At 44.2% G+C, this 26163-nt stretch overlaps 1 protein-coding gene across 10 annotated transcripts in view; it reads left to right on the top strand.

Moving 5' to 3' along the window:
- TNIK (TRAF2 and NCK interacting kinase) overlaps positions 1 to 26163 on the top strand; it is a 484943-nt gene that overhangs the window by 281528 nt on the left and 177252 nt on the right. For all 10 annotated transcript variants that reach the window (XM_029061407.2, XM_029061401.2, XM_029061394.2 and 7 more), the window contains exons 5-7: positions 14865 to 14975; positions 18419 to 18509; positions 22437 to 22567. In XM_029061407.2, coding sequence (XP_028917240.1) covers positions 14865 to 14975; positions 18419 to 18509; positions 22437 to 22567 — 333 coding nt within the window. The remainder of the gene's footprint in view (positions 1 to 14864; positions 14976 to 18418; positions 18510 to 22436; positions 22568 to 26163) is intronic.

Here is a 26163-nt window from a genome sequence, read left to right as displayed (position 1 = left end):
TGGAGTTCAGGAATGCAAACAAGACTTGGAAAGTATAGTGATGTGTGCAGCAGTTAAGACTGAGCTTGGGGAAGCGGTGTGGCCCAGTAGAAAGAGCACGGGCCTGGGGAGCCGAAGACCTGCGTGGCTCAGTGAAAAGAGCTTGGGCTTGGGAGTCAGGGGTCATGGGTTCGAATCCCTGCTCTGCCACTTGTCAGCTATGTGACTGTGAGCAAGTCACTTAACTTCTCTGTGCCTCAGTTACCTCATCTGTAAAATGGGGATTAACTGTGAGCCTCACTTGGGACAACCTGATTACCCTGTATCTACCCCAGTGCTTAGAACAGTGCTCTGCACTTAGTAAGCGCTTAACAAATAGCAACATTATTATTATTATTAATGCCGCTCTGCCCCTTGTCTGCTGTGTGACCTTCAAGTCATTTAACTTCTGTGAGCCTCAGTTAACTTATCTGTAAAATGGGGATTAAGACTGTGAGCCGCATGTGAATCATGGATTGGGTCCAACCTGATTATCTTGTACCTACCCCAGCACCTAGTACAGTGCCTAGCACATAGTAAACGCTTAACAAAAAAGAAGCGTGGCCTAGTGAAAAGATCAAGGGCCTGGGCATCAGAGGATCTGGCTTCGAATCATGGCCCTGCAGATTGCTTACTGGGTGACCTTGGGCAAGTCACCTAATGTCTCTGTGCCTCAGTTTCCTCCTCCTTGGGCTGTGAGCCCCTCATGGGACAGAGACTGTATCCAGCCTGATGAACTTGTACCTACCTCAGCACTTAGAACAGTGCTCGTGAGTGCTTAACAAATACCATTAAAAATAATACCATTGAAAAAAAGAACTCCCCATACTTTCTGGAGGTATGCAGTTCAAACACTGATGTGGACTTTGACTATTCAAGGAATACCTCCAAACTGTTCTCTGAGGAAATAAATGCTTCACAGAGATTAGGGAGCTGAGAAATGTCCTGAGAGAAATAAAGGATAATTTGAGCGCTCTGCTAATACAAATTTTGAATAAGTCTGCTACAGAGAAGGGACCTTGATATTTTCTGAGTTTCTTCAAGTTTATTCATTTCAGACTCCAAGCTGAAGTAACTGCCTGGTGGAGAATGAGCAGGAAATAAGGGGGGCTTCAGGGCCATTATTATTATTTTTTTCCCGAATGGTACCAGTCTCCAGTTTGTGCTCTTTCCACTAGGCCAAGCCGCCCTCACAAATGTTTTATGTACAGAAGCAGTGCCTTATGAGAAGCAGCGTGGCTTAGTGAAAAGAGCATGGACTTGGGAATCAGAGGTTGTGGGTTCTAATCCCAGCTCTGCCACTTGTCTGCTGTCTGACTTTGGGCAAATCACTTCACTTCTCTGTGCCTCAGTTACCTCATCTGTAAAAATGGGGATTAAGATTGTGAGCCCCATGTGGGGCAACCTGATCACCTTGTACCTACCCCAGCGCTTAGAACAGTGCTGGCCTATAGTAAGCTCTTAACAAATACCATCGTTATTATTATAATGCATACAGCCATCGGTCTGGGAGTCAGAAGGACCTGGGTTTTAATCTAACTCTCCCACTTGTCAGCTTTGTGACCTTGGGCAAGTCACCTCATTTTTCTGGGTCACAGTTACCTCATCTGCAGAATGGGGACTAAGACTGTGAGTGCCACGTGGGACAGGGACTGCGTCCAACCTGATTACCTTGTATCTACCCTCGAGCTTAGAGCTTAGAACAGTGCTTGACACATAGCGCTTACTTATTAAATGCCTTCACCGTCATCATCACAGGAATGACATGCAATGTGACTTAGTGGAAGGAGCCCGGGCTTGGGAGTCAGAGGATGTGGGTTCTAATTCCGGCTCCACCAACTGTCTGCTGTGTGACTTTGAGCAAGCCACTTAAATTCTCTGTAGCTCAGTTAACCCCTCTGTAAAATGGGGATTAAGACTGTGAGCCACTCATGGGACAACCTGATTACGTTGTATCTACCCCAGCACTTAGCACAGTGCTTGGCACGTAGTAAACACTTAACAAATGCAGTTATCGTCATCATAAGTGCTAAGAGTGGCTTCTGCTTTGGAGGAATTACAGTATTATTAATGAATAAGGCATAGCTTCTGTCAGGAAATGAGATTCCAGGAGCACTTTAAAACTAGGGACAGCTAAAGCTCTTTGTGGGCAGGGAATGAGTCTACCACTCTGTTGGATTGTTTAATACAGTGCTTAATACAGTGCTCTGCAATAAGTGCTCAGTAAATATCATTGATTGTCTGGCATATTTGTCCTGGGAACAGTGTAAACATGAGAGGTTGGAGATGGGAGAGCAAGTTGGAGGTAGAAGGTGAGGTTAGGAGAAGCCTAGTTTGCAAGCTGGGAAATAGTAGGTCAGTCAAGCTGGTGTGAAACGTGGGGAGAGATGAAGAATTTGGGGCAGCTTGAAGACAATACTAAGAAGTTTTTGCTTAATCCTACAATTCAACTGATTTTTCCTCCATATCTAAAACAAAGCCTTTAGAAATATTGGTGTCCAAAAATTGGAGGGGCCGCCACAGTGAGATAGCGGCAAGAGGAATCCCATCCGCTTCGCTGCAGGTCCTTAGGGGCACGTGCTGACTTCTGTGTAGGTTGCCTTGCCAACAGGGGCACATGGGATGACAGTGGTTGCCGGGGCAACGGCAGAAAAGGCAATAATATTGATAATAATAACTGTGGTATTTGTTAAACACTTACTATGTACTAGGCATTGTTCTAAGCTCTGGGGTAGATACAAGACAATAGGGTTGGACACAGTCAATCAGTCAATTATATTTACTAAGTGCTTACTGTGCGCAGAGCACTGTACTAAGCACTTGGGAGAGTACAGTACAACAATATAATAGGCATATTCCCTGCCCACAACGAGCTTACAGTTTATAGGGCTCAAAGTCTTAACCCTGTTTTACGGATGAGGTAACTGAGGCCCAGAGAAGTGAAGGGACTTGCCCAAGGTCACACAGCAGACCAGTGGTGGAGCCAGGATTAGAACCCAGGTCCTTATAACTCCCGGGCCCGTGCTCTATCTATTAGGCCAATTCCGTTTCTTGAAAGAGGGGGAAGGAAGCTCATGTGCAGCCCAGCCTTGTTCTCCTTGGCACTTGGTGGTGGCAGGAGCAGCCTTGGAGGTCGAGGGGGTATCGCCTAACTAGGCCCAAATGGCTGTCAGAACTGATGGCCAATTACCATCTCTTATAAAATTATGTAAGTAAAACATTTTTGGAAGTTAGTCATTTTTATTCCTACTGTTTGGAAAAATCATTCTTGTCACTTACCAACCCAGTGAGGCACTCAGTAAAAACTGTCGATTGATTGATTGTACTTTTCCTAGGAGTTAATACGGCATGCATCACACTCGGCAAGTACTCTATAACTGCCATTACCGAGAGTAGCACCAGCTTCAACCAAATTTTGCATTTGCAGTGGTATCTTACCAAAATCCAGTTCTTGAAAAAGCAGATTGCCTACTCACTGTCAGTCCTACCAATGGCAATTGCCCCCCAAAATTTTAGTTATCAGGCAGGGAATATTGCAATAGCTACGGTCAAATCTGCATTCCCATTTCCAAGAACCTGAGTATATCACTTAATGGAATTTAAAGCTGGTATTATTAAACTACAAAAAATAAAAACAATACATTGCTTGAGAGCTTTCATTCTTGTTGGAAAGTAGACTTGGGCACTTGATTCTCTTGGGATTCATTGATCTATCTTCAAAAAAACATAGGATTTGTTTAGGTATTTCTGGGGGATATCTCGCAAAGTGTTTCACAGACATTCTCCAGGGTAAAACCGATAATTCTCCTAGAAATTAAAGTGGTCCCAGTGTCCTTTCATCAGAAATCCATGGATGGACTTTCTTAAAATGCCCATTTACAAAATGAAAGGGAAAAATACTTCATCAACTATCCTTATGGTTTTTCCAGGCCTCAAATTGCTAAGAATGTTATATTTCATGGGTGCCTTTTCACGGATCTCTCTCTATGTAATATATCAATCAATCCATCAATCGTAATTACTGAGTGCCTGCTGTATGCAGAGCACTGTACTAAGCGCTTGGGAGAGTACCACTGAGTTGCTAGACACTTTCCCGGCACACAACGAACTTCAGTCTAGAGGAGGAGACAGATATTAATATAGTGAATATATGAATGGTTGTAATAATAGTGATTGTGGTACCTGCTAAGTGCTGTCTATGTGCCAAGCCCTACACTAAGTGCTGGGATAGATACAAGGAAATTAGGTTCCGCATGGGGCTTGCAATCTAAGTAGGCGGGAGAACAGGTATTGAATCCCCATTAGGCAGATGAGGGAACAAAACCACAGAGAAGTAAAGTGACTAACCCAAGGTCGCACAGCAGACAGATGGTGAAGCTGGAATTAGAACCTAGTTCTGTGTCCTTTCGTCTAGGCTGTGCTGCTTCCCTGTATGTACATAGTGCTGTGGGACTGACGGGAGGGGTGAAGGTCAAGTGCCCAAAGAGTACAAATAATAATAATGATGATAATAATAATAATAATAATGGTATTTTGCAGAGATGATACGGAAGGGAGAAGGAGCAGCGTGGCTCAGTGGAAAGAGCACGGGCTTTGGAGTCAGAGGTCATGGGTTTGAATCCCAGCTCCGCCACTTGTCAGCTGTGTGACCGTGGGCAAGTCACTTAACTTCTCTGTGCCTCAGTTCCCTCATCTGTAAAATGGGGATTAAGACTGTGAGCCCCACGTGGGACAACCTGATTCCCCTGTGTCTACCCCAGTGCTTAGAACAGTGCTCTGCACATAGTAAGCGCTTAACAAATACCAACTTTATTATTAATATTATAAGGAGGAATGACTGTAAAGGAGGATGAAGGAGGGCAGAGAAAGTATCTGACAGCTCTGCTACATTGTACTCTCCCAAGTGCTTGCTACAGTGGGGAAAAGGGGTTAATCGGGGAAGGCTTCTTGGAGGAGCTATGATCTTAATAAGGCTTTGAAGGTGGAGACGGTGGCGGTCGGAACTATATGGAGGCGAAGAAGGAGTTCCAGGCCAGAGGGAGGATGGGGGAAAGGAGTCAGCTGCAAGATAGATGAGATCATGACACGGTGAGTACGCTGGCGCTAGAGGAGTGAAGTGTATGTGCTGGGATATAGTACACAGTGTGGAGGAAGGTAGGGAGAGACAAGGTGACTGAGTGCTTTCAAGCCAGTGGTAAGGAGTTTCTGTTTGATGTGGAGGTTCCTGAGGAGCGGGGACACCTGGACTGAACTTTTTTTAGAAAAATGATCCGAGCAGCAGAGTGAGGTCTGGACTGGAGTGGGGAGAGACAGGAGGAAGGGAGGTCAGTTAGGAGGCTGATGCAGAAGTCAAGGTGGGAGAGGATAAGTGCTTGGATAATTCATTCAGTCGTATTTATTGAGCACTTACTGTGTGCAGAGCACTATACTAAGAGCTTGGAAAGTACAATTCTGCAACAAATAGAGACGATCCTTACCCAACAATGGGCTCACAGTCTAGAAACACTGTAGCAGTTTGGATGGAGAGGAAAGGGCAGATTTTAGTGATGTTGTGTAGGCAGAAACAACAGGATTTGATGACAGATTGAATGTGTGGGTTGTATGAGAGATGAGTTGAGGATAATGCTAAGGTTACAGACTTGTGACGTAGGAAGGACGGTGTTAGCGTCTACAGTGGGGGGGAATGACCAGGTGGGGAAGAAAAGGAGTACTGTTTTGGACATTTTTATTTAAGGTGTCGGTGGGACTTCTGAGTAGAGATGACCGGAAAGCAGGAGGAAATATGAAACTGCAGAGAAGGAGAGAGGTCAGGGCTGGAGATGTAGATTTGAGAATCATCAGCAGAGAGGTGGTAGTTGAAACCGTGGGAGCGAATGAGTTCTCCAAGGGAGTGGATGGAGATGGAGAATAGAAGGGGACCCAGAACTGAAACTTGAGGGACTCCCACAGTTAGAAGGGGAGGCAGAAGAAGAGCCTGTGAAAGTGAATGAGTGGCTAGAGAGAGAGAACAGGACAGGAGCTGGTGTAGATGGAAAATATATATACTTTTAGAAGCTTTTCTCAGACATTATTTTGTTTTTTAAGAAACCCTTTGAGAGGAGCGAAGGGGAGGAGGGATTACTCATTCATTCGATTGTATTTATTGAGTGCTTACCGTGTGCAGAACACTGTACTAAGTGCTTTGGGCCATTTGGAAATTGTCCTGAATCCAGTGGCAATAAAGGAATGAAGGGACTAGATCTAGCTTTGGTTTTCAGTAACAGCTATCGAGGAAAAGATAATAAGGGGAAACGCTTATTGAAAAGTTAATTTTACAGAATACCTTTCTGCGGGGGGGTGTTGGTTAGTGATCCACTTTTTTCTCTCCTCCACATGATATGTAAAGCTGTTGATGTAGCACTTCTGTGTTTGGCATCTTTAACCGAATATCTGTTTATTAATGTGAGTGAGGTTACCTGCAGTGAGAGGCAGTCCAAGCTACATGGTGTTAGTGGTAATTATCACCATTTCCCCATGGCTAGAGCAACCCATTGCCAGCATTTTTAGTGTATTTCATCATTTGATAATCATTCTGTTTCATAGTGGGAGAGAATCATTTACCAGCAATTCGTCGGAGCTGAGCATCCAATGTTATAAAACCGAATGACATTAGAGCCGAGCTTTACAGTAGATTTGAATGTATTTTGCTGTATTTTCCATCATTTTCCATGACTTCCACTGCTGCCCTGAATGCATAGGACTTGGTGTGGGGGATTTTCTGGACCTGGTGCAGGATCAAGGAGTGGATTTCTGGGAGGAGCACCATGGCCTAGTGGATAGAGCATGGGCCTGGGGGGTCAGAACAACCCGGATCCTAATCCCAGCTCTGCCACTTATCTGCTGTGTGATCTTGGGCAAGTCACTTCACTTTTCTGTGCCTCGGTTACCTCATCTGGAAAATGGGGATTTAGACTGTGAGCCCCATGTAGAACGAGGACTGTATCCAACCTGGTAGGCTTGTATCTACCCCAGCGCTTATGTCAGTGTCTGGCACATAGTAAGCACTTCACAAATACCATTTTGAAAAAAGAAGTTCCTGAGCCAAGCAAATATGGTTTGGGAATTAAGATCTGGGGAAGGAGTTAAAAGTTTTCAACAGGGTTAAGAGACTATTCTCCCACATTAGAGGGAATTTCTCGAGCAATTCTCATCTCTAGATCTGCACCCTAGGTAGACACAGGAAAGTACCTAACCTAATAGGGATGAGTTGGGGTCTAGTGAACATTAGCCAAGGTCCCCAAATAACTCCTTTCCCTGTTCCCTGTCTGAGCCATGATGCACCAGTGGACAACAGTGGATAGAGCATGGGCCTGGGATTCAGAAGGATCTGGGTTCTAATCCCAGCTCCTCTACATTTCTGCTGTGTCACCTTGGGCAAGTCAGTTAACTTCTCTGGTTCTCAGTTTCCTCATCTGTAAAATAGGGATTAAGAGTGTGAGCCCCATGCAGGTCAGGGATTGTGTCTGACCTGATTAACTTGTTTCTACCCTGGTGCTTAGAACAGGGCTTGGCTCATAGTAAGCACTTAAGTACTATTATCATTATAATTATTATTAGAGCTGAGTTAATTGGCTGGGTTCCCCGCCGATCCTTGTCCCCTGGTGGGGTGCCCCTCTTTTTTTTAATGGTATTTGTTAAGCGCTTACTATATAATAATAATGTTGGTATTTGTTAAGCCTTACTGTGCACCAAGCAGTGTTCTCAGTGCTGGAGGAGATACAAGGTTATCAGGTTGTCCCTTGTGTGGCTCACAGTCTTCATCCACATTTTACAGATAAGGTAGCTGGGACACAGAGAAGTTAAGTGACTTGCCCAAGGTCACACAGCTAAGTGGCAGAGTCGGAATTAGAACCCACGACCTCTGACTCCCAAGCCTGTGCTCTTTCCACTAGGTCACGCTGTTTCTTAGTCAATGTGAAACGCTGTTTTATGTCAAACACTATGTATATAGTCAAAAACTCTATGTCATATACTGTTCTAAGCACTGGGTTAGGTACAGGTTAATTAGGTCAGACACAGTCCCTGCCCCACATGGGGCTCACAATCTAAGTAGATGGGAGAATAGGCATTCATTCAATAGTATTTATTGAGCGCTTACTATGTGCAGAGCACTGTACTAAGCGCTTGGGATGAACAAGTCGGCAACAGATGGAGACGGTCCCTGCCGTTTGACGGGCTTACGGTCTAATCGGGGGAGACGGACAGACGAGAACAATGGCAATAAATAGAGTCACGGGGAAGAACATCTCGTAAAAACAATGGCAACTAAATAGAATCGAGGCGATGTACATTTCATTAACAAAATAAATAGGGTGATGAAAATATATACAGTTGAGCGGACGAGTACGGTGCCGAGGGGATGGGAAGGGAGAGGGGGAGGAGCAGAGGGAAAGGGGGGGAAAAGAGGGTTTAGCTGCGGAGAGGTGAAGGGGGGGTGGTAGAGGGAGTAGAGGGAGAAGAGGAGCTCAGTCTGGGAAGGCCTCTTGGAGGAGGTGAGTTTTAAGTAGGGTTTTGAAGAAGGGAAGAGAATCAGTTTGGCGGAGGTGAGGAGGGAGGGCGTTCCGGGACCGCGGGAGGACGTGGCCCGGGGGTCGACGGCGGGATGGGCGAGACCGAGGGACGGTGAGGAGGTGGGCGGCAGAGGAGCGGAGCGTGCGGGGTGGGCGGTAGAAAGAGAGAAGGGAGGAGAGGTAGGAAGGGGCAAGGTGATGGAGAACCTTGAAGCCTAGAGTGAGGAGTTTTTGTTTGGAGCGGAGGTTGATGGGCAACCACTGGAGTTGTTTAAGAAGGGGAGTGACATGCCCAGATCGTTTCTGCAGGAAGATGAGCCGGGCAGCAGAGTGAAGAATAGGAAGGGAGGTCAGAGAGAAGGCTGACACAGTAGTCTAGCCGGGATATAAGGAGAGCCCGTAGCAGTAAGGTAGCCGTTTGGGTGGAGAGGAAAGGGCGGATCTTGGCGATATTGTAAAGATGAAACCGGCAGGTCTGGGTAACGGATAGGATGTGTGGGGTGAACGAGAGAGACGAGTCAAGGATGACACCGAGATTGCGGGCCTGAGAGACGGGAAGGATGGTCGTGCCATCCACGGTGATAGAGCAGTCTGGGAGAGAACCGAGTTCGGGAGGGAAGATGAGGAGCTCAGTCTTGCTCCTCATTCAATTCATTCAATTGTATGAATTGGTATTCATTTGGTATTCATTGGTATTCATTGGTATTGGTATTCATTGGTATTCATTGGTATTCAAAAGGTATTCATTCAATAGTGTTTATTGTGCGCGTACTATGTGCAGACCACTGTACTAAGCGCTTGGAATGTACAAATCGGCAGCAGATGGAGACAGTCCCTGCCCATTGACGGGTTTACAGTCTAATCGGTATCGAATCTCTATTTTACAGTTGAGGAAACTGAGGAACAGAGAAGTTAAGTGACTTGTCCAAAGCCCCACAGCAAGTAATTGGCAGAGCTGGGATTAGAACCCGGGTCTTTCCGACTCCCAGGGCCGTGCTTTTTCCACTAGGCCTCTCTGCCGAAAAACCCCATGTCCAAGACACCTCATGCAGACTCTGAGGACAAGAGCAAGAGGGCCTGACAGCTGGAGCTCATGGTAAAAGAAGATACCTGTCCCACTGACTCACAGTCTCCCATTCCATCCTCTGCGGGTCAAAAGAGTGCTGTCCAGAGCCTGGAACCATGGAGGGTTACTTCCTTTTCCTACTTCATCTGCTGTGCTGGATTAGTATGACCTGGCATGTTACATATACTTGGGATATCTATTCAGATCTGATTCCTGCTACAGAAAAATCATCGTCCTTGCCACTGCGCATGTCTGGTGGCTATGGAAAGGGCCCAGATCAGCTAATAAGTGGGTAAATGCTCCCCTATCGCATAGGGACTTTTGATCAGTTTTCCATAAGTCTGTTAGGCATCCCTGTCTCTTATTGCTCAGTCAGACGGTCGTATTTATTACTGTGTACAGAGCCCTGTACTAAGCACTATCCTGAGGAACCAGATTCCCCTAGACACTGTCTCCCGCTCCCCCCCGATAGTCATGGTGTGACTCTGGGAAAGTCACTTCATTTCTCTGTGCCTCGGTTACCTCATCTATAAAATACGGATTGAGACTGTGAGCCCCAAGTGGGACTGGGATTGTGTCCAGTACAATTTGCTTGGATCCACCCCAGTGCTTAGTACAGTGCTTGACACATAGCAAGCTCTTAAATACTATAATCTAGTATAATCTTCTGTGTACTAGAAGCAGCATGGCTCAGTGGAAAGAGCCCGGGCTTCGGAGTCAGAGGTCATGGGTTCGACTCCTGGCTCTGCCACTTGTCCGCTGTGTGACTGTGGGCAAGTCACTTCACTTCTCTGTGCCTCAGTTCCCTCATCTGTAAAATGGGGATGAAGACTGTGAGCCTCACGAGGGACAACCTGATTACCCTGTATCTCCCCCAGCGCTTAGAACAGTGCTCTGCGCATAGTAAGCGTTTAACAAATACCAACATTATTATTATTTTAATCATTATTATCATCACTATTCTCAACATTGATTCTTTCCTTCCTAGAATTAGAATAGAAAAGGGCTGAGTTCTGTCAGCAGCTCTACTAGATCACGTATGTGGCTATAAACACTTGTTTTTTATCATCAGAACATTTTGAACAGTAAATATTTTTACATTCTCTGAGTGTACTATGTGTGTTTCAGGACAAGAGGAGATAGGATGTGGCAAGAGTAAGGGTTGGTTACCAGAAAGTTCAGTGTCAGGTGTTTCTGGCCAATGAATAAACAGCTGCCAGAAACAATCAGTCAATCATATTTATTGAGTACTTACTCTGTGGAGAGCACTGTACTAAGCACTTGGGTGAGTAGTACTACTGTTGGTATTTGTTAAGCGCTTACTACGTGCAGATCACTGTTCTAAATGGTGGGGGAAGTGCAGGGTAATCAGGTTGTCCCACGTGAGGCTCACAGTCTTCATCCCCATTTTACAGATGAGGGAACTGAGGCACAGAGAAGTGAAGTGACTTGCCCACAGTCACACAGCTGACAAGTGGCAGAGCGGAGATTCAAACCCATGACCTCTGACTCCCAAGCCCAGGCTCTTTCCATTGAGCCACGCTGTAGAAGCGACAGTATGACTGAGTTGGTAGACACGTTCCCTGCCCACAGCAAGCTTCCAGTGTAGTGTACAGAAGCACTCGAGACAACAGTCAATCGAACAACAGTACTTGTTGGACACGTACTGCCTACAGAGCACTGTAGTAAGTGCTTAAAAGAATTCAGTTACCTACTCTCCCTCGTATTTAGACTGTGAGCCCCATGAAGGACAGGGGTTGAGAAGCAGCGTGGCTTAATGGCAAGAGCACGGGCTTGGGAGGCAGAGGTCGTGGGTTCTAATCCCAACTCTGCCACTTGTCAGCTGTGTGACTTTGGGCAGGTCGCTTCACTTCTCTGTGCCTCAGGTACCTCATCTGTAAAAATGGGGATTAATACTGTGAGCCCCATGTGGGATGGCCATGGGTTTGAATCCTGGTTCTGCCACTTGTCAGCTGTGTGACTGTGGGCAAGTCACTTAACTTCTCTGGGCCTCAGTTCCCTCATCTGTAAAATGGGGATGAAGACCGTGAGCCTCACGTGGGACAACCTCATTACCCTGTATCTACCCCAGTGCTTAGAACAGTGCTCTGCACATAGCAAGCGCTTAAATACCAACATTATTATTATTATTATGACCTGATTACCTTGTATCTCCCCCAGGGCTTAGAACAGTGCTTGGCACAGAGTAAGCCCGTTGTTGGGTAGGGATTGTCTCTGTTGCCCTAGTTGTACTTTCCAAATGCTTGATACAGTGCTCTGCAGGCAGTAAGTGCACAATAATTACAATTGAATGAATGAACAAATATCATTATTATTATTATTATTATATCATTATATTATTATTATTATGGAAAGAACACGGGCTTGGGAGTCAGAGGTCATGAGTTTGAATCCCGGCTCTGCCACTTGTCAGCTGTGTGACTGTAGGCAGGTCACTTCTCTGTGCCTCAGTTACCTCATCTGTAAAATGGGGATTAACTGTGAGCCTCATGTGGGACAACCTGATGACCCTGTAATAATAATAATAATAATGTTGGTATTTGTTAAGCGCTTACTATGTGCCGAGCACTGTTCTAAGCGCAGGGGGAGATACAGGGTAATCAGGTTGTCCCACGTGAGGCTCACAGTTAATCCCCATTTTACAGATGAGGGAACTGAGGCACAGAGAAGTTAAGTGACTTGCCCACAGTCACACAGCTGACAAGTAGCAGAGCCGGGAGTCGAACCCATGACCTCTGACTCCGAAGCCCGGGCTCTTTCCACTGAGCCACGCTGTATCTACCCCAGCTCTTAGAACAGTGCTCAGCACATAGTAAGTGCTTAACAAATACCAACATCATTATTATTATTATTATTATTTTATCTGATTAACCTGTACTGATCCCAACGCTTAGAAAAATGCTGCTCAACAAATGCCATAATCCAGTCAAATGGCAGGGACTGTCTCCATCTGTTGCCGACTTGTTCATTCCAAGCGCTTAGTACAGTGATAATAATAATAATAATGTTGGTATTTGTTAAGCGCTTACTATGTGCAGAGCACTGTTCTAAGCACTGGGGTAGACATAGGGGAATCAGGTTGTCCCACGTGGCGCTCACAGTCTTAATCCCCATTTTACAGATGAGGGAACTGAGGCACAGAGAAGTTAAGTGACTTGCCCACAGTCACACAGCCGACAAGTGGCAGAGCTGGGATTCGAACTCATGAGCCCTGACTCCAAAGCCCGTGCTCTTTCCACTGAGCCAGTAAGTGCTCAATAAATACTATTGAATGAATGATTCCTGCCCTCAGGAAATTCATAGTCTAGAGCGGCCGTTACGAGTTTTGGGAAATATTAAGAAAATGTCCAGGGAGAGAGACAGCCATGGGAACTTAGAGGGCAGACCTGAGCTTCTCCCAGCAAGGGGTATCTCCTCTGTCTCGTCTCTCATTGTTTTTTAATGGCATTTAAGTGCTTATTCTATGCTAGACACTCAGCGCTGGGGTAGCTACAAGTTAATCAGGTGGTACACAGTCCATGTTCCACATGGGGGTTACAGTCTTCATCCCCATTTTACAGAGGAGGTAACTGAGGCACAGAGAAGTTACATGAACTGCTGCAGGTCACACAGCAGAAGAAGCAGGGATTAGAACCCCGGTCCTTCTGATGCCCAGGCCCGTGCTCTATCCATTAGGCCACACTGCCTCTCATAACAGTTCACACTGTCTTATCCTTCTGCACTTCTCTCTACCTCCACCACTAAGAGGACACTTTGCCCAGTCCATTGTAATGAAGGCAGTGAAGGAAGGATGAAGGTAATAATGATAATAATAATATTGGTATTTGTTAAGCGCTTACTAGGTGCCGAGTACTGTTCTAAGCGCTGGGGAGATACAGGGTAATCAGGTTGTCCCACGTGGGGCTCACACACTTTTAATCCCCATTTTACAGATGAGGGAACTGAGGCACAGAGAAGTTAAGTGACATGCCCACAATCACACAGCTGACAAGTGGCAGAGCCGGGAGTCGAACTCATGACCTCTGACTCCGAAGCCCAGGCTCTTTCCACTGAGCCACGCCGCTTAATGAAGTCAACCTGGATCGTTAATTATTTTTAGCCCATCTGCTTGTTCTTTCTACTAAATAGGACCCACTTTCTGATTGAGTTAGGAATGACACCGCACATCGCACTTCTAGATTAGGAAAAACTTTGTGGAGCGTCAACCTGGATAATGTGGAGTAGGAGGTTGTTTCATGAAGAGGGAAGCTCGTACCAAAAGTCACCCTTACCGATGCATCACTTTTCCCCTCAGGAAAATGAAGTATGATTGTATGTTCTTCCTCAAAAAGTTGCCAAGTGACGTAGTGGTTTTATGTGGGATAGTCTCGGATGAAAGGTGCTTAATTAGGATTTATGTTTTATTGACTGTATTTGATGCACCCAAGCCTCTGGGAACATTTGCTAAAGTTAATTAAAACCAGGTACTTCGTGCCATTACAGCTTACAGTGCCACTGAAGAAACAACTGGTTCTACAATGCGTGGTACTCTCTTCCTGCCCTGGAATTTTTTAGAGAGACATTAATCAATCAATAATATTTATTGAGCATTTACTATGTGCAGAACACTGAACTAAGCTCTTGTAAGAGTACAATGCAACTGAGTTGACGGACCCATTTCTTGCCCACAATGAGCTAAGAGTTTGGAGTGGCAGAGACACAGTAGTAGAGAAACAGCATAGCTCAGTGGAAAGAGCCCCGGCTTGGGAGTCAGAGTTCATGGGTTCGAATTTCGCCTCCGCTACTTGTCAGCTGTGTGGCCGTGGGCAAGTCACTTCACTTCTCTGGGCCTCAGTTCCCTAATCTGTAAAATGAGAATTGAGACTATGAGCCCTCAATGGGACAGGGATTGTGTCTAACTCTGCTTGTACCCACCTCAGTGCTTAGTAAAGTGCCTGACACAGAGTAAGCGCTTAACAAATACCATTATTATTATCATTATTATAACTCCAATCTCTGACTCTAATTTTTTAGCTTTGACCAATTTTAACTTTCATTTCGTTTCGGTCAAATGACAACTCGCCGACTTTAAGTTAAAATTTCCGGGCCCAATGTTATTTCATTCGCACTTTCCCCAGGCAGGAATTGCACTCCAAGGTAACTGACTGACATTATTTACGTGCACACTTTGAACTTTAATTATAATAATTGCACTTTTGCTTCCTTGCCAGCTGGTGATGGAGTTCTGCGGGGCCGGCTCCGTTACTGATCTGATCAAGAACACAAAAGGCAACACTTTGAAGGAGGAATGGATCGCCTACATCTGCCGGGAGATTTTACGGGTATGCGTCAGGTCCTCTGTCATACTTTCAAGTGCTGGGGACGGAGGGACATTCCTTTTTCATCCTTGCAAGTTTCAAGACAGCCGTTGCACGTTCCCCCTCCCAGCCCCCACCCACCAAGCATCTTGGGTGCCTGGTGACATGAGTGATATGAAGCCCAATTTGGTGAAATCTGGAGAAATCTGATGTCTTGAAGTGCATTTGAACTAGAGTTCCAGTTCCACTAGGAACGGCCTTATTTCATTCATTCAGTTCATTCAGTCGTATTCATTAAGCGCTTACTATGTGCAGAGCACTGTACTAAACGCTTATTTGCTACCTTTGCTACTTTACAGATGAATTCAATTGATCGTATTTATTGAGCACTCACTTTGTGCAGAACACTGTACTAAGAGCTCGGGAGAATACAATATAACAGAATTGGTAGACACGTTCCCGGCCCACGATAAGCTGAATTCCCATTAGGTATCCATTTTTCACGAGTTAAGATAGAAACCCTGTTCATATCCATCTCAAAGACATTTTCTCATTTGTCCTCCAAGAGAGTATCACTTCTTTTTTAAATTTGTGGAAAGTCTGTAGCTCAGACAAGCAATCACAGTATTCCACTTATGAAGAAAGAGTGAAACTCTGTCCAACTGCAAAAGCTGGAAGAGTCCACTGAGATTTTGAGTTATTTTCTCTAATGGCTTAGTGGATAGAGCACAGGCCTGGGAGTCAGAAGACCCTGGGTTCCAACCCTGGCTCCGTCACTTATCTGCTGTGTGACCTTGGGCAAGTCACTTTACTTCTTAGGGCCTCAGTTACCTCATCTATAAAATGGGGATTAAGTCTGTGAGTCCCATGTGAGACAGGGTCTGTGTCCAACCTGATAAACTTTTATCTACCCCAGCACTTAGTACAGTGCCTGGAACATAGTAAGTGCTTAACACATACGACAATTATTATTAGTATTACTATTATCTTGGTTTCTACCAACATAGCCAAAAGGAAACTTTTGCTGAGGAATCACTTTTCTGTCGGTTAAAATTTTGGCAAGGTAAGTTGGACCCAGTTTAAAATGCATCTATATTTAAACACTGTACTCTTTATCAGTCTCTCCATAAAGATAGAACTTCCCTGTTTCCTCTGAACCTCCTGACCGAGGCAGTCGGTGTAAACCTGGGATCTATTTCTTTGTGAAAAAAGAAATACCACTGATTGATTCCTGGGTTAACACAGTATCGCGATACTTAATGCTGAACTCTGCAGCAGCAAAAAAAAAAAACCAAAAAAAAAAAGGGGGCTTTGCCATCCATTCTGGTTTCCCTTATAATTACTACTGGCTTGCTTATGATATAGAATTCCTTTAAAAGCTCTATTTTAACTTCAGAAACTACACTATTCCGGCAAGATAGGTAGGAATCTTCCCTAGCTAAAAGCTCAAAGGAGTCATGAGATTTTTATTTTTGTGTGTGTGTGTTTCCCATCACTCCAGGTTTCTGCTTCTCTCCTTACCATCTAGAACCTTCCTTCTTCCTTTTCTCTCCCCATCTCCCTCCTCCCTTTCTTTTCCTGACTTTCCCACCCATTTCATTTCTTTCCCATAGTCTCCTCACTTGTGCTCCCTTTCGCTGCTATGGAGCAAGCCCATATTAGTAAGTAGTGATTCCCCAGTAGCTAGCATATAAGTAAGTTAATGGCCAGTTAATTCATAAGTGGCTAGCTTAATTCTGATTCTATAGAACTGTCTCAATTAAAGATTATCCGGGTGTACCGTGAATTTGCTCACTCTAATCCCTGCAAGTACAGGGGCGTCGTGAGGTCCTGTCGTGATTATAAACAGAATAAACTGTGTGACCGCAGTTTTTAAATTTAAGAGAAGCAGCTTGGCTAACTAGAAAGAGCAAGAGCTTGGGAGTCAGAGGACCTGGGTTCTAATCCCAGCTCTGCCCCTTGTCTACTGTGGGACCTTGGGCAAATCACTTAACCTCTCTGTTCCTTTATTACCTCATCTGTAAAATGGGGATTAAAAGTGTGAGCCCCACGTGTGACCATCTGATTACCCTGTTTCTACCCCAGCACGTAAAACAGTGCTTGGCACATAGTAAGTGCTTAACAGATACCATTAATATTATTAATAATAATAATAATAAACTGAAGCAGCATAACCTAGAGGAAAGAGCATGGGCCTAGAAATAGTGGACTTGGGTACTAATCCGAACTCTGCCACGAGCCTGCTGAGTGACCTTAGGCAAGTTACTTAACTTCTGTGTGCCTCAGTTTCCTCATCTGTAAAATGGGGATTCCACACCTGTTCCCCTTTCCCCTTACAGTGGTGAACCCCATTTGGGACAGGGACTGTGTCCAACCTAATAATCCTGTATCTCCCTCAGCACTTAGTACAGTGTTTGACACATAGTAAGCACGTAACAAATACCACAGTTATTATTTTTCTTAAATCTTCAACTGTTACATTGTCACTAAAATCAGTGGTATGTCACAGAAATCACAGAGCGAATCTATAACCTTGGTATCTTGTATCCTCGAACCCAAAACAATAGCTGAATGAAGAACTGGTAAAAATCTAAGTTTAGATGTCACTAAGAAAGATTGTGTGTTATGTAATAAGTACAAAGTCAAGGGACTGCCTAATGCAGCTCTGAAAATTACAGTGGAAGACGAGGTAGAACTTGTTCCTCTTTATATAAATCCATATATATTTAAAACCAATACAGAATGTATTTGTCTTGTTAAATGTTTAGAACTAAGTCATTAGATGTGAGGAATTAGTTTATCCTGTCTAATATAAATAAATAAAATTTCTAATTTAATTTGAAAAAATGTATGTGAAAATGAACAAAGGAGGTCAGATTGCACATACCATTTATCGGAAGTAACTTTTTTTGGTATTTGGTAAGTGCTTACTATATGTCATGTTCAGTTACAAGTGCTGGGGTAGATAGAAATTTATCAGGTTAGACACAGTCCCTGTCCTACATGGGGCTCACAGTCTAAGTGAGGGAGTAGGATTTAGTCCATATTTTACAGCTGAGGAAACTGAAACACAGAGAAATTAAGTTACTTTCCGAAGGTCACACAGCAAGCAATTGGCAGAGCCGGAATTAGAACCGGCCCTCTGAATTCCAGGCCCATGCTCTTTCCACTAAGCTATGCTGCTTCCCTTGATCTCTGTTGTCTGTTAATTTGAATCCTGTTTTAGACACTGCAAAGTCCCGTGCTAGGAAGGAATAAATGAATTAGTGTTCCCCCATCCTGTAATTTAGGACATTATTTTGGGCATATGAAAATTTTAGTTATAAATAAGTCTAACCCTACATATGGGCCTCTTTTTTATTTCTAATTTTTTGCTCATTGGCATGATTGTTGAGTGTGTAGAAAAGAATGCATTTGGAACTTGGATGTATTTCCATTAAACCCTTCCTATTTCTTCATCTCTCCAGGGACTGAGTCACCTGCATCAGCATAAAGTGATTCACCGAGACATTAAAGGGCAGAACGTCTTACTGACAGAAAATGCAGAAGTGAAATTAGGTAAGGATGGTTCAGACTCCTTAGACTTGTAGAGGGAGCACAAAAATCGGTAAATCTTGGAATGGAATTAATTTGGTTTAGGCCATGACAACAGCCATAGTTATTTTCTAACTGTGGCTTGCTTTGTAATGAAAATGACCATTTTTCTTGGTTTATTTTTGATATAAAGAAAGGCAGATCGAGACCAGGATGTCCCACAAAGCACACTTACAGCTATGTGCACATAGTGATTTGATGTGCATATGTGTGGGTGTGGTTGATGTTTTTAATGGATTAGAAGTTACCACAGTTTTCTTGACCTCAGATGCTGTGTAAAGTTTTATTTCCCTTGTTGCCGTATTCTGTCAGTCTTGCAAATGACAGAGGATATATGGATCATCTAGATTCATTTTCTTTGTTCCGTACGTGCACAAGCTGAAATCATCTTGATGCATTTTCCATTTGTTCGTTTCACACACGCACAAGCTGACGTCCTCCCATGTGATACAAAACCGGCATCGAATTTATGAATTGTTATCTTTGACATTCACTGGTTCTGGGTGCCATATTGATTCTACTCAAGAGTCCCGTGGAAGTCCCGAGGGAAACCGGAGTTAAGGTATCTTTCTAACTCCCTAGCCGTGGTGCTGGTTTAAACCTTGTAGATCCCCAGTGCCTGAGCCACTTTCCACTTGCTGAGCGAGCAAAAACAAAATCATTACTGTTCACGTGACATTGTACTGGAAATGTCTTGGAAACTGTGGTCCCTTGGGTTTTAAAATCACTTCTAGAGCCATGACATTCCCTTTTATGGAGGACAATGGGAGAAGAGGCCTCCAGAAGAAGAAGTCTCTGGCCTAGTCCCAGAGCTCTATGATGGATGAGAAAAGCCACATTGGCGTTGACAGTGTGGCAACAAAAATAAGGTCTACCTTCCTCCCCCTTCCCCTCCTCTTCTTCTCCCTTTTTTGTCCTCTGCTGCCAGCACTTAGCACAGTGCCATGCACACAGTAAGTGCTCAATAAATACGATTGAATGAGTGAAAAAAACCCTTGCCCATATCCTGCCTTTGGCCTGGGACTCCATCTCCCTTCACGTCCAACAAAAGATCACTCCCCCATCTTCAAAGCCTTGTTAAAATCACATCTCCTCCAAGAGACCTTCCTCAACTAAGCCCTAATTTTCCCCCACTCCTTCTCCTTCTGTGTCACCGCTGGACTTGGATTTATATCATTTATTCTTCCCACCCTCAGCACTACAGCACTTATGTACACATCTGTAATTTATTTGAATGTCTGTCTCCCCCTCTAGACTGTAAGCTCTATATTGTATTCTCCTAAGCTCTTAGTATAGTGCTTTTCACACAGTAAGTGTTCAATAAATGCAACTGAATGATTGATTGATTGATTCCACCCTCTGCTTCCCCTCTCCACTCTTTACCTCCTTATTTCTTTCCTTTCTCCCTTTCTTTTTCTTCCTTCACCCCATGTTCATCCTTGAATAATAATAATAATGTTGGTATTTGTTAAGTGCTTACTACGTGCAGAGCACTGTTCTAAGCGCTGGGGTAGACACAGGGTAATCAGGTTGTCCCATGTGAGGCTCACGGTCTTCATCCCCATTTTACAGATGAGGTAACTGAGGCACAGAGAAGTTAAGTGACTTGCCCACAGTCACACAGCTGACAAGTGGCGGAGTTGGGATTCGAACCCATGACCTCTGACTCCCAAGCCCGTGCTCTTGACACTGAGCCACGCTGCTTCTCACCTTGAAGGTGCCTCCGGTTTCAAACAGCCAAGTATCTAAGAAAAGGCTGTCCTTTGTTGTGTTGTTGCATTTAACGACTGCAGTACCTGGTGCTGTTTTCTCTTTTGCCTCCATGTCTCCTGATCTTTATGAAGATTTGTTCAGTAAAAGAGCTTTGGCTATAGTATCCTGGTTCAATCCTTCTTGAAGACAACCAACTCTAGCAACTCTATTGTATTGTACTTACCAGAACGCTTAGTATGGCACTTTGCACACAGGGCTCAAAAAATACCATTTATTAATTGACTGAGTTACCCATTGGTAGGACAGATGTGGCCCATAGGCTTTATTAATAATAATAATAATAATGTTGGTATTTGTTAAGCGCTTACTATGTGCAGAGCACTTTTCTAAGCGCTGGGGTAGATACAGGGTAATCAGGTTGTCCCATGTGAGGCTCACAGTTAATCCCCAATTTCCAGATGAGGTAACTGAGGCACAGAGAAGTTAAGTGACTTGCCCCACAGTCACACAGCTGGCAAGTGGCAGAGCTGAGATTCGAACCCGTGACCTCTGACTCCCAAGCCCGGGCTCTTTCCACTAAGCCATGCTATTTGTTAAGTCCTTAGTATGTGTCAAGTACTGTTCTAAAGCGCTGAGGTAGATAACAAGCTAATCAGTTTGGATACAGTCCCTGTCCCACATGGGGCTCACAGTCATAATCCCCATTTTACAGATGAGATATCTGAGGCCCAGAAAATTGAAGTGACTTGTCCAAGTTCATTAATTCATTCAGTCGTATTTATTGAGCGCTTATTTTGTGCGGAACACTGTACTAAGCCCTTGGAAAGTTCACACAGTAGACAAGTGGCAGAGCTGGGATTAGAATGCAGATCTTTCTGACTCCCAGGCATGTGCTCTATCCATTAGGTTATAGGCTTTATGGTGCTCACCTTTTCTAGATGTGGGGAAGTTTTGTGACGGAGGAGTTTATACTCTAAGTGAGGAGACAACGCACAATAGTGATAGAAATGAAATCCAACCACCTGAACTGACAGTTGGGTCAGCAGCATTCCCCCAGTCATGGTTTAATTTTTCCTGAATGGCAAAGAGCCTTTGATCTCTGCTTGTCACTTCTGTGGAAAAAAATGATTTTGGTACTTGCTAAACACTAATCCCATCTCCACCGCTCGTCGGCTGTGGTACCTTGGGCAAGTCACTTCACTTCCCTGGGCCTCAGTTAACTCATCTGTAAAATGGGGTTGATGACTGTGAGCCCCTTGTGGGACAGGTACTGTGTCCAACCTGAATTGCTTGTATCTACCCTAGAGCTTAGTACAGTGCCTGGCACACAGTAAGTACTTAACAAATACCATTAAGATTATTGTTATTATTACTATGTGTACTGCAGGGGATAAAATACAATCAGAAATCAGATTGGAAACATATCCCTCTCCCACACAGGGCTCAAACTTTAACAGGGAGAGAGTAGACCTCTTTTCCCCATTTACAGAGGAGTCAGTCAGTCAGTCGTATTTGTTGAGCACTTACTGTATGCACAGGACTGTACTAAGCACTTGGGAGAGTACATTATAATAATACCACAGTCACAGTCCCTGCCCGCAGCGAGATTACTGAGGCACAGAGAAGTTAAGTAACTTGCCCAAAGTCACAAAGCAAGCATGAAAGTGGGAGAGCTGAAAATCAAAGCCTTCTGATTCCCAGCCAATCGCCCTTGCCACTAGACCAGACAGCTTGACTCCTCAGGTTAGGATTGGGGTAAAAGAAAGTGAGAGAGTTTTGCACTGGTCACCTGGCTTTTTGGGAAAGAGAAGCTCTGTTGTGTAGTTGGGAGCTGGGGGAGAGGAAGGGAGGGAGAAAGCAGGGAAAAAAGGACAGAGAGCATATGGAGTGTTTCCCTGTTTTTTTTAACAAAGCTCTTTAATTGTAAGTGTGCTGGGAAGGGAAGTCCAGTTCTGTGTGATTGAACAGTCAGCCCCTGAACAGTAAGCAATTGCTGTGTTGATGATTCATCTTTAAGTATTTAGTTTTAAGAGGTTTGTTAGAGTGGCCGAAGAAGTTAACAAAATTATTTCCCGGTGAACTTTGCAGTTGGAAAACGTTGCTCAGTCCAGACTCCAAATATTAAAAAGGTCATGCCTATAAGATTTCTAGAGAGATAATTATGTTTTTTTTCTATAGTGGATTTTGGAGTCAGCGCCCAATTAGACAGAACAGTGGGCAGAAGAAATACATTCATTGGAACGCCTTATTGGATGGCACCTGAAGTTATTGCCTGTGATGAAAATCCCGACGCCACGTACGATTTCAAGGTACCAGTGAACCTAAGAAAGATCTGTTGGAGGGAAAAAAAAAATCTTCTTCATGGTATAGGGCAAAGAACATTCATATGAACATATACGGCACCTTTCACATCCACTTTTAAAATGACTTAAAACATGCTTCTGTCTTCTTTTGACAAGAGAAGCAGCACAGTGCAATGGATCCATTCATTCCTTCATTCAATAGTATTTATTGAGCGCTTACTATGTGCAGAGCACTGAACTAAGCACTTGGAATGTACAATTCGGCAACAGAGAGAGACAATCCCTGCCCAGTGAAGGCCTTACAAGTCTAATCGGGGGAGACAGACGGACGAAAACAAGATAGTTGGCCTGGGAGTCAGAAGGTCATGAATTCTAATCCCCTTCTACATTGTGAGCCCATTGTTGGGTAGGGATTGTCTCTATCTCTTGCTGAATTGTACTTTCCAAGTGCTTAGTACAGCGCTCTGCACATAGTAAGCACTGAATAAATACTATTGAATGAATGAATGAATAATCCCGGTTTTGCCACGTCTGCCGTGTGACCTTGGACAAGTCATTTCACTTCTCTGGCCCTCAGTAACCTCATCTGTGAAATGGGGATTGAGACTGTGAGCTCCACATGGCACAGGGACTGTGTCCAACCCCATTTGCTTCTATCCACCCCAGCACTTGGTACAGTGCCCAGCACAGAGTAAGCGCTTAACAGGTGCCATTATTATTATGATTTTGCATACATTTACACCCAGATTTTGATCTCATTTTAGGAATTGAAAAACATATTCCAGTTTCGGGCATAGTAAATATTTATGGCAGAATTTTGGGGGGCAGGCTTTTCGTTTTAGATTACCAGATGAAGATAGGAATTTGTGGCACAAAGCCATCTTCTAGGTCGAAATAGAATCAGACATCTCTAGCAGGCATCTTAGTCTCACTGCTCGAGGTTATGTGACTGAAACGTTTACCAATAGAGAAGGAGAGATGGAGGTGACTTTACCCTCTGTAGGACGTTTTTTATCAGGTCAGCTCGAGAAGCCTGTTAGAATTTATTGTGCTCTCCATGACATGTGAACAAATGAAAAACTGCTAATAATTTGATGCTAGGAACCGCGAGGAGGTTTTAATGTTACTCTATATTCCAAAGGCTGTAAAATAGCTGAGTTGTTTCGTATCTCCTTCTTTCGTCCTGCAAACCTGTGGCTGCGGAAGAAATTGAAGATTCTTGAATTCATTCCAAACTTCTCACTATTATGGCGTGACATCAATTCGTTCTGATATTTTCTTGTGATGTACGAATGGTGGGTCAAACGGTCAGTCACCATCTAATGGAATAAGAACTAGGAACCTAGCTTTTGAGAAATATCAGTTGAAGAGGATTGGGAGTGAGAACATTTCATCTTTACCTAATTAGATGGGTAAACATGGACAAGAAATTTCACATTCCATGCCTGTTTATGCATCTGGGAAAGTCACCTCTGAATCAGATAGAAAATACCTTCCATAAAGCTTAATATGAAAATGAATGTTTTAAAAGCCATTTGAAATCTTTCCACTAAGCTCCATTGCCCAATCACAGAGTCAGAAAGCTTACAGTGTTGACAAAACTCATCATCACAGAGATGTACTTTAGTTAGTATTTGTTAAGCACTTACTATGTGCACAGCACTATTCTAAGCGCTGGAAGATACAGGGCAATCAGTTTGTCCCACATAGGGCTCACAGTCTTCATCCCCCATTTTACAGACGAGGTAACAGAGGCACAGAGAAGTGAAGTGACTTGCCCACAGTCACGCAGCTGACAAATGGCAAAGTTGGAATTCGAACCCATGACTTCTGACTCCCAAGCCCAGGCTCTTTCCACAGAGCCATGCTGCTTCTCCAATAAGTGCTTACTATGTGCCAAGCACTTTTCTAAGCGGTGGGGGGGATATAAGGTAATGAGGTTGTCCCATGTGGGGCTCACAGTCTTAATCCCCATTTTACAGTTGAGGGAACTGAGGCCCAGAGACGTGAAATGACTTGCCCACAGTCACGCAGCTGACAAGTGGCAGAGCCGGGATTCAAACCCATGACCTCTGACTCCCAAGCCCAGGCTCTTTCCACTGAACCGAGCTGCTTCTGGTTGTTTGCCATATATGAAATACAGCCTCTACGGAAGGCTGGAGACACAAATAATTACTGGACCAAGATTTAGTCATTGTGGTAAATTAAAGGAAGTCAGCTCGATAACACCCAGGTCCCAGTAAAAATGAACCCCCTACCCAAATTTATTCAATCATTCATTCACTCATATTTCTTGAGTGCTTACTGTATGCAGAACACTGTACTAAGCGCTTGGAATAGTACAATAGAACAATAAACAGACACATTCCCAAGTGAATGTAGGTCCCCGAAACTCTTCATCATGGCCAGAAAACTCAAACTGAAAATCCTGGTCAAAGTAACACTGAATGTATTCCAAGCCGGGAAATTCTCCATTTAATAGTCAGAGATTATTGCAGATCCTGAATCACTACTTACATGAAGCAACTAGCTACTGTGTTGTGGATACTTTGGTTTAGGTTTTCAGATCCCATGGGGTGCAGCTATGTTTCTTTATTTAGCAGATGCGTTGTCTGCCCTGACATGATCGGCCCTTTCCCCTTAGTTCAGCCCTTCTCAAAATATGACCTTACCGTGACCTTTGTGGTATTTGTTGTGTGATTCCAAATCGAACACTCTAGAATTTGTCTAGCACTGGACAAAAGGGCTTCCTGCAGACCAAGGAGTGTGAGAAGCAGCATGGCGTAGGGCATAGAGCGTGGGCCTGGGAGTCAGAAGGACCTGGGTTCTAATCCCAGCTCTGCCAACTCTCTGCTGTCTGACCTTGGGCAAGTCACTTCAGTTCTCTGTGTCTCAGTTCTGACATCTCTAAAATGGGAAGACTATGACCCCACTGTGGGACATGGACTGTGTCCAACTTGACCGATTAGCTCATATCCACCCCAGCACTCAGTACAGTTCCATGTTACATAGCAAGGGCTTGACAAATACCATAAAAAAGCTACTGGAAGCAGTGAAGTAAAGCAAGGGCTTCTTCTGTTACCTCATGATCAAGCACTTGAGTTTGCAATTGTCGAATACCTGGGGAGATTAAACCTAAATTCTACACCAGTGACTGGATTTAATAATAATACTTGTAATAATTGTGGTATTTGTTAAGAGCTTGCTATGTGTCAGACACTGTACTAAGCCCTGGGTGGATACAGGTAAATCGGGTTGGGCACAGTCCCTGTCCCACGTGGGATTCACAGTCTAAATCCCCATTTTACAGATGAAGTAACTGAGGCATCGAGAATTTAAGTGACTTGCCCAAGATCACACAGCAGACAAGTGGTAGAGCCGGGATTAGAACTGATGCCAAGCCCTGTGTTCTATCCACTAGGCCATGCTGCTTCTCTGGATTTGCCCAGATCAGTGCTTAGAACAGTGTTCAGCACTTAGAACAGTGCTTGGCACATAGGAAGCGCTTCACAAATCCCATAATTATTATTATATAGAAGTAGTAACGTTCACTGAACACCTCTTTGGAGTGGTACACCGAGTTAGGTGTTATGGGAAGCCCA

Source organism: Ornithorhynchus anatinus, chromosome 1, assembly GCF_004115215.2.
Source record: "Ornithorhynchus anatinus isolate Pmale09 chromosome 1, mOrnAna1.pri.v4, whole genome shotgun sequence".
NCBI lineage: Eukaryota > Metazoa > Chordata > Mammalia > Monotremata > Ornithorhynchidae > Ornithorhynchus > Ornithorhynchus anatinus.
The sequence above is the reverse complement of the archived record's forward strand: the minus strand, read 5'-3'. Positions and strand labels throughout refer to the sequence as shown.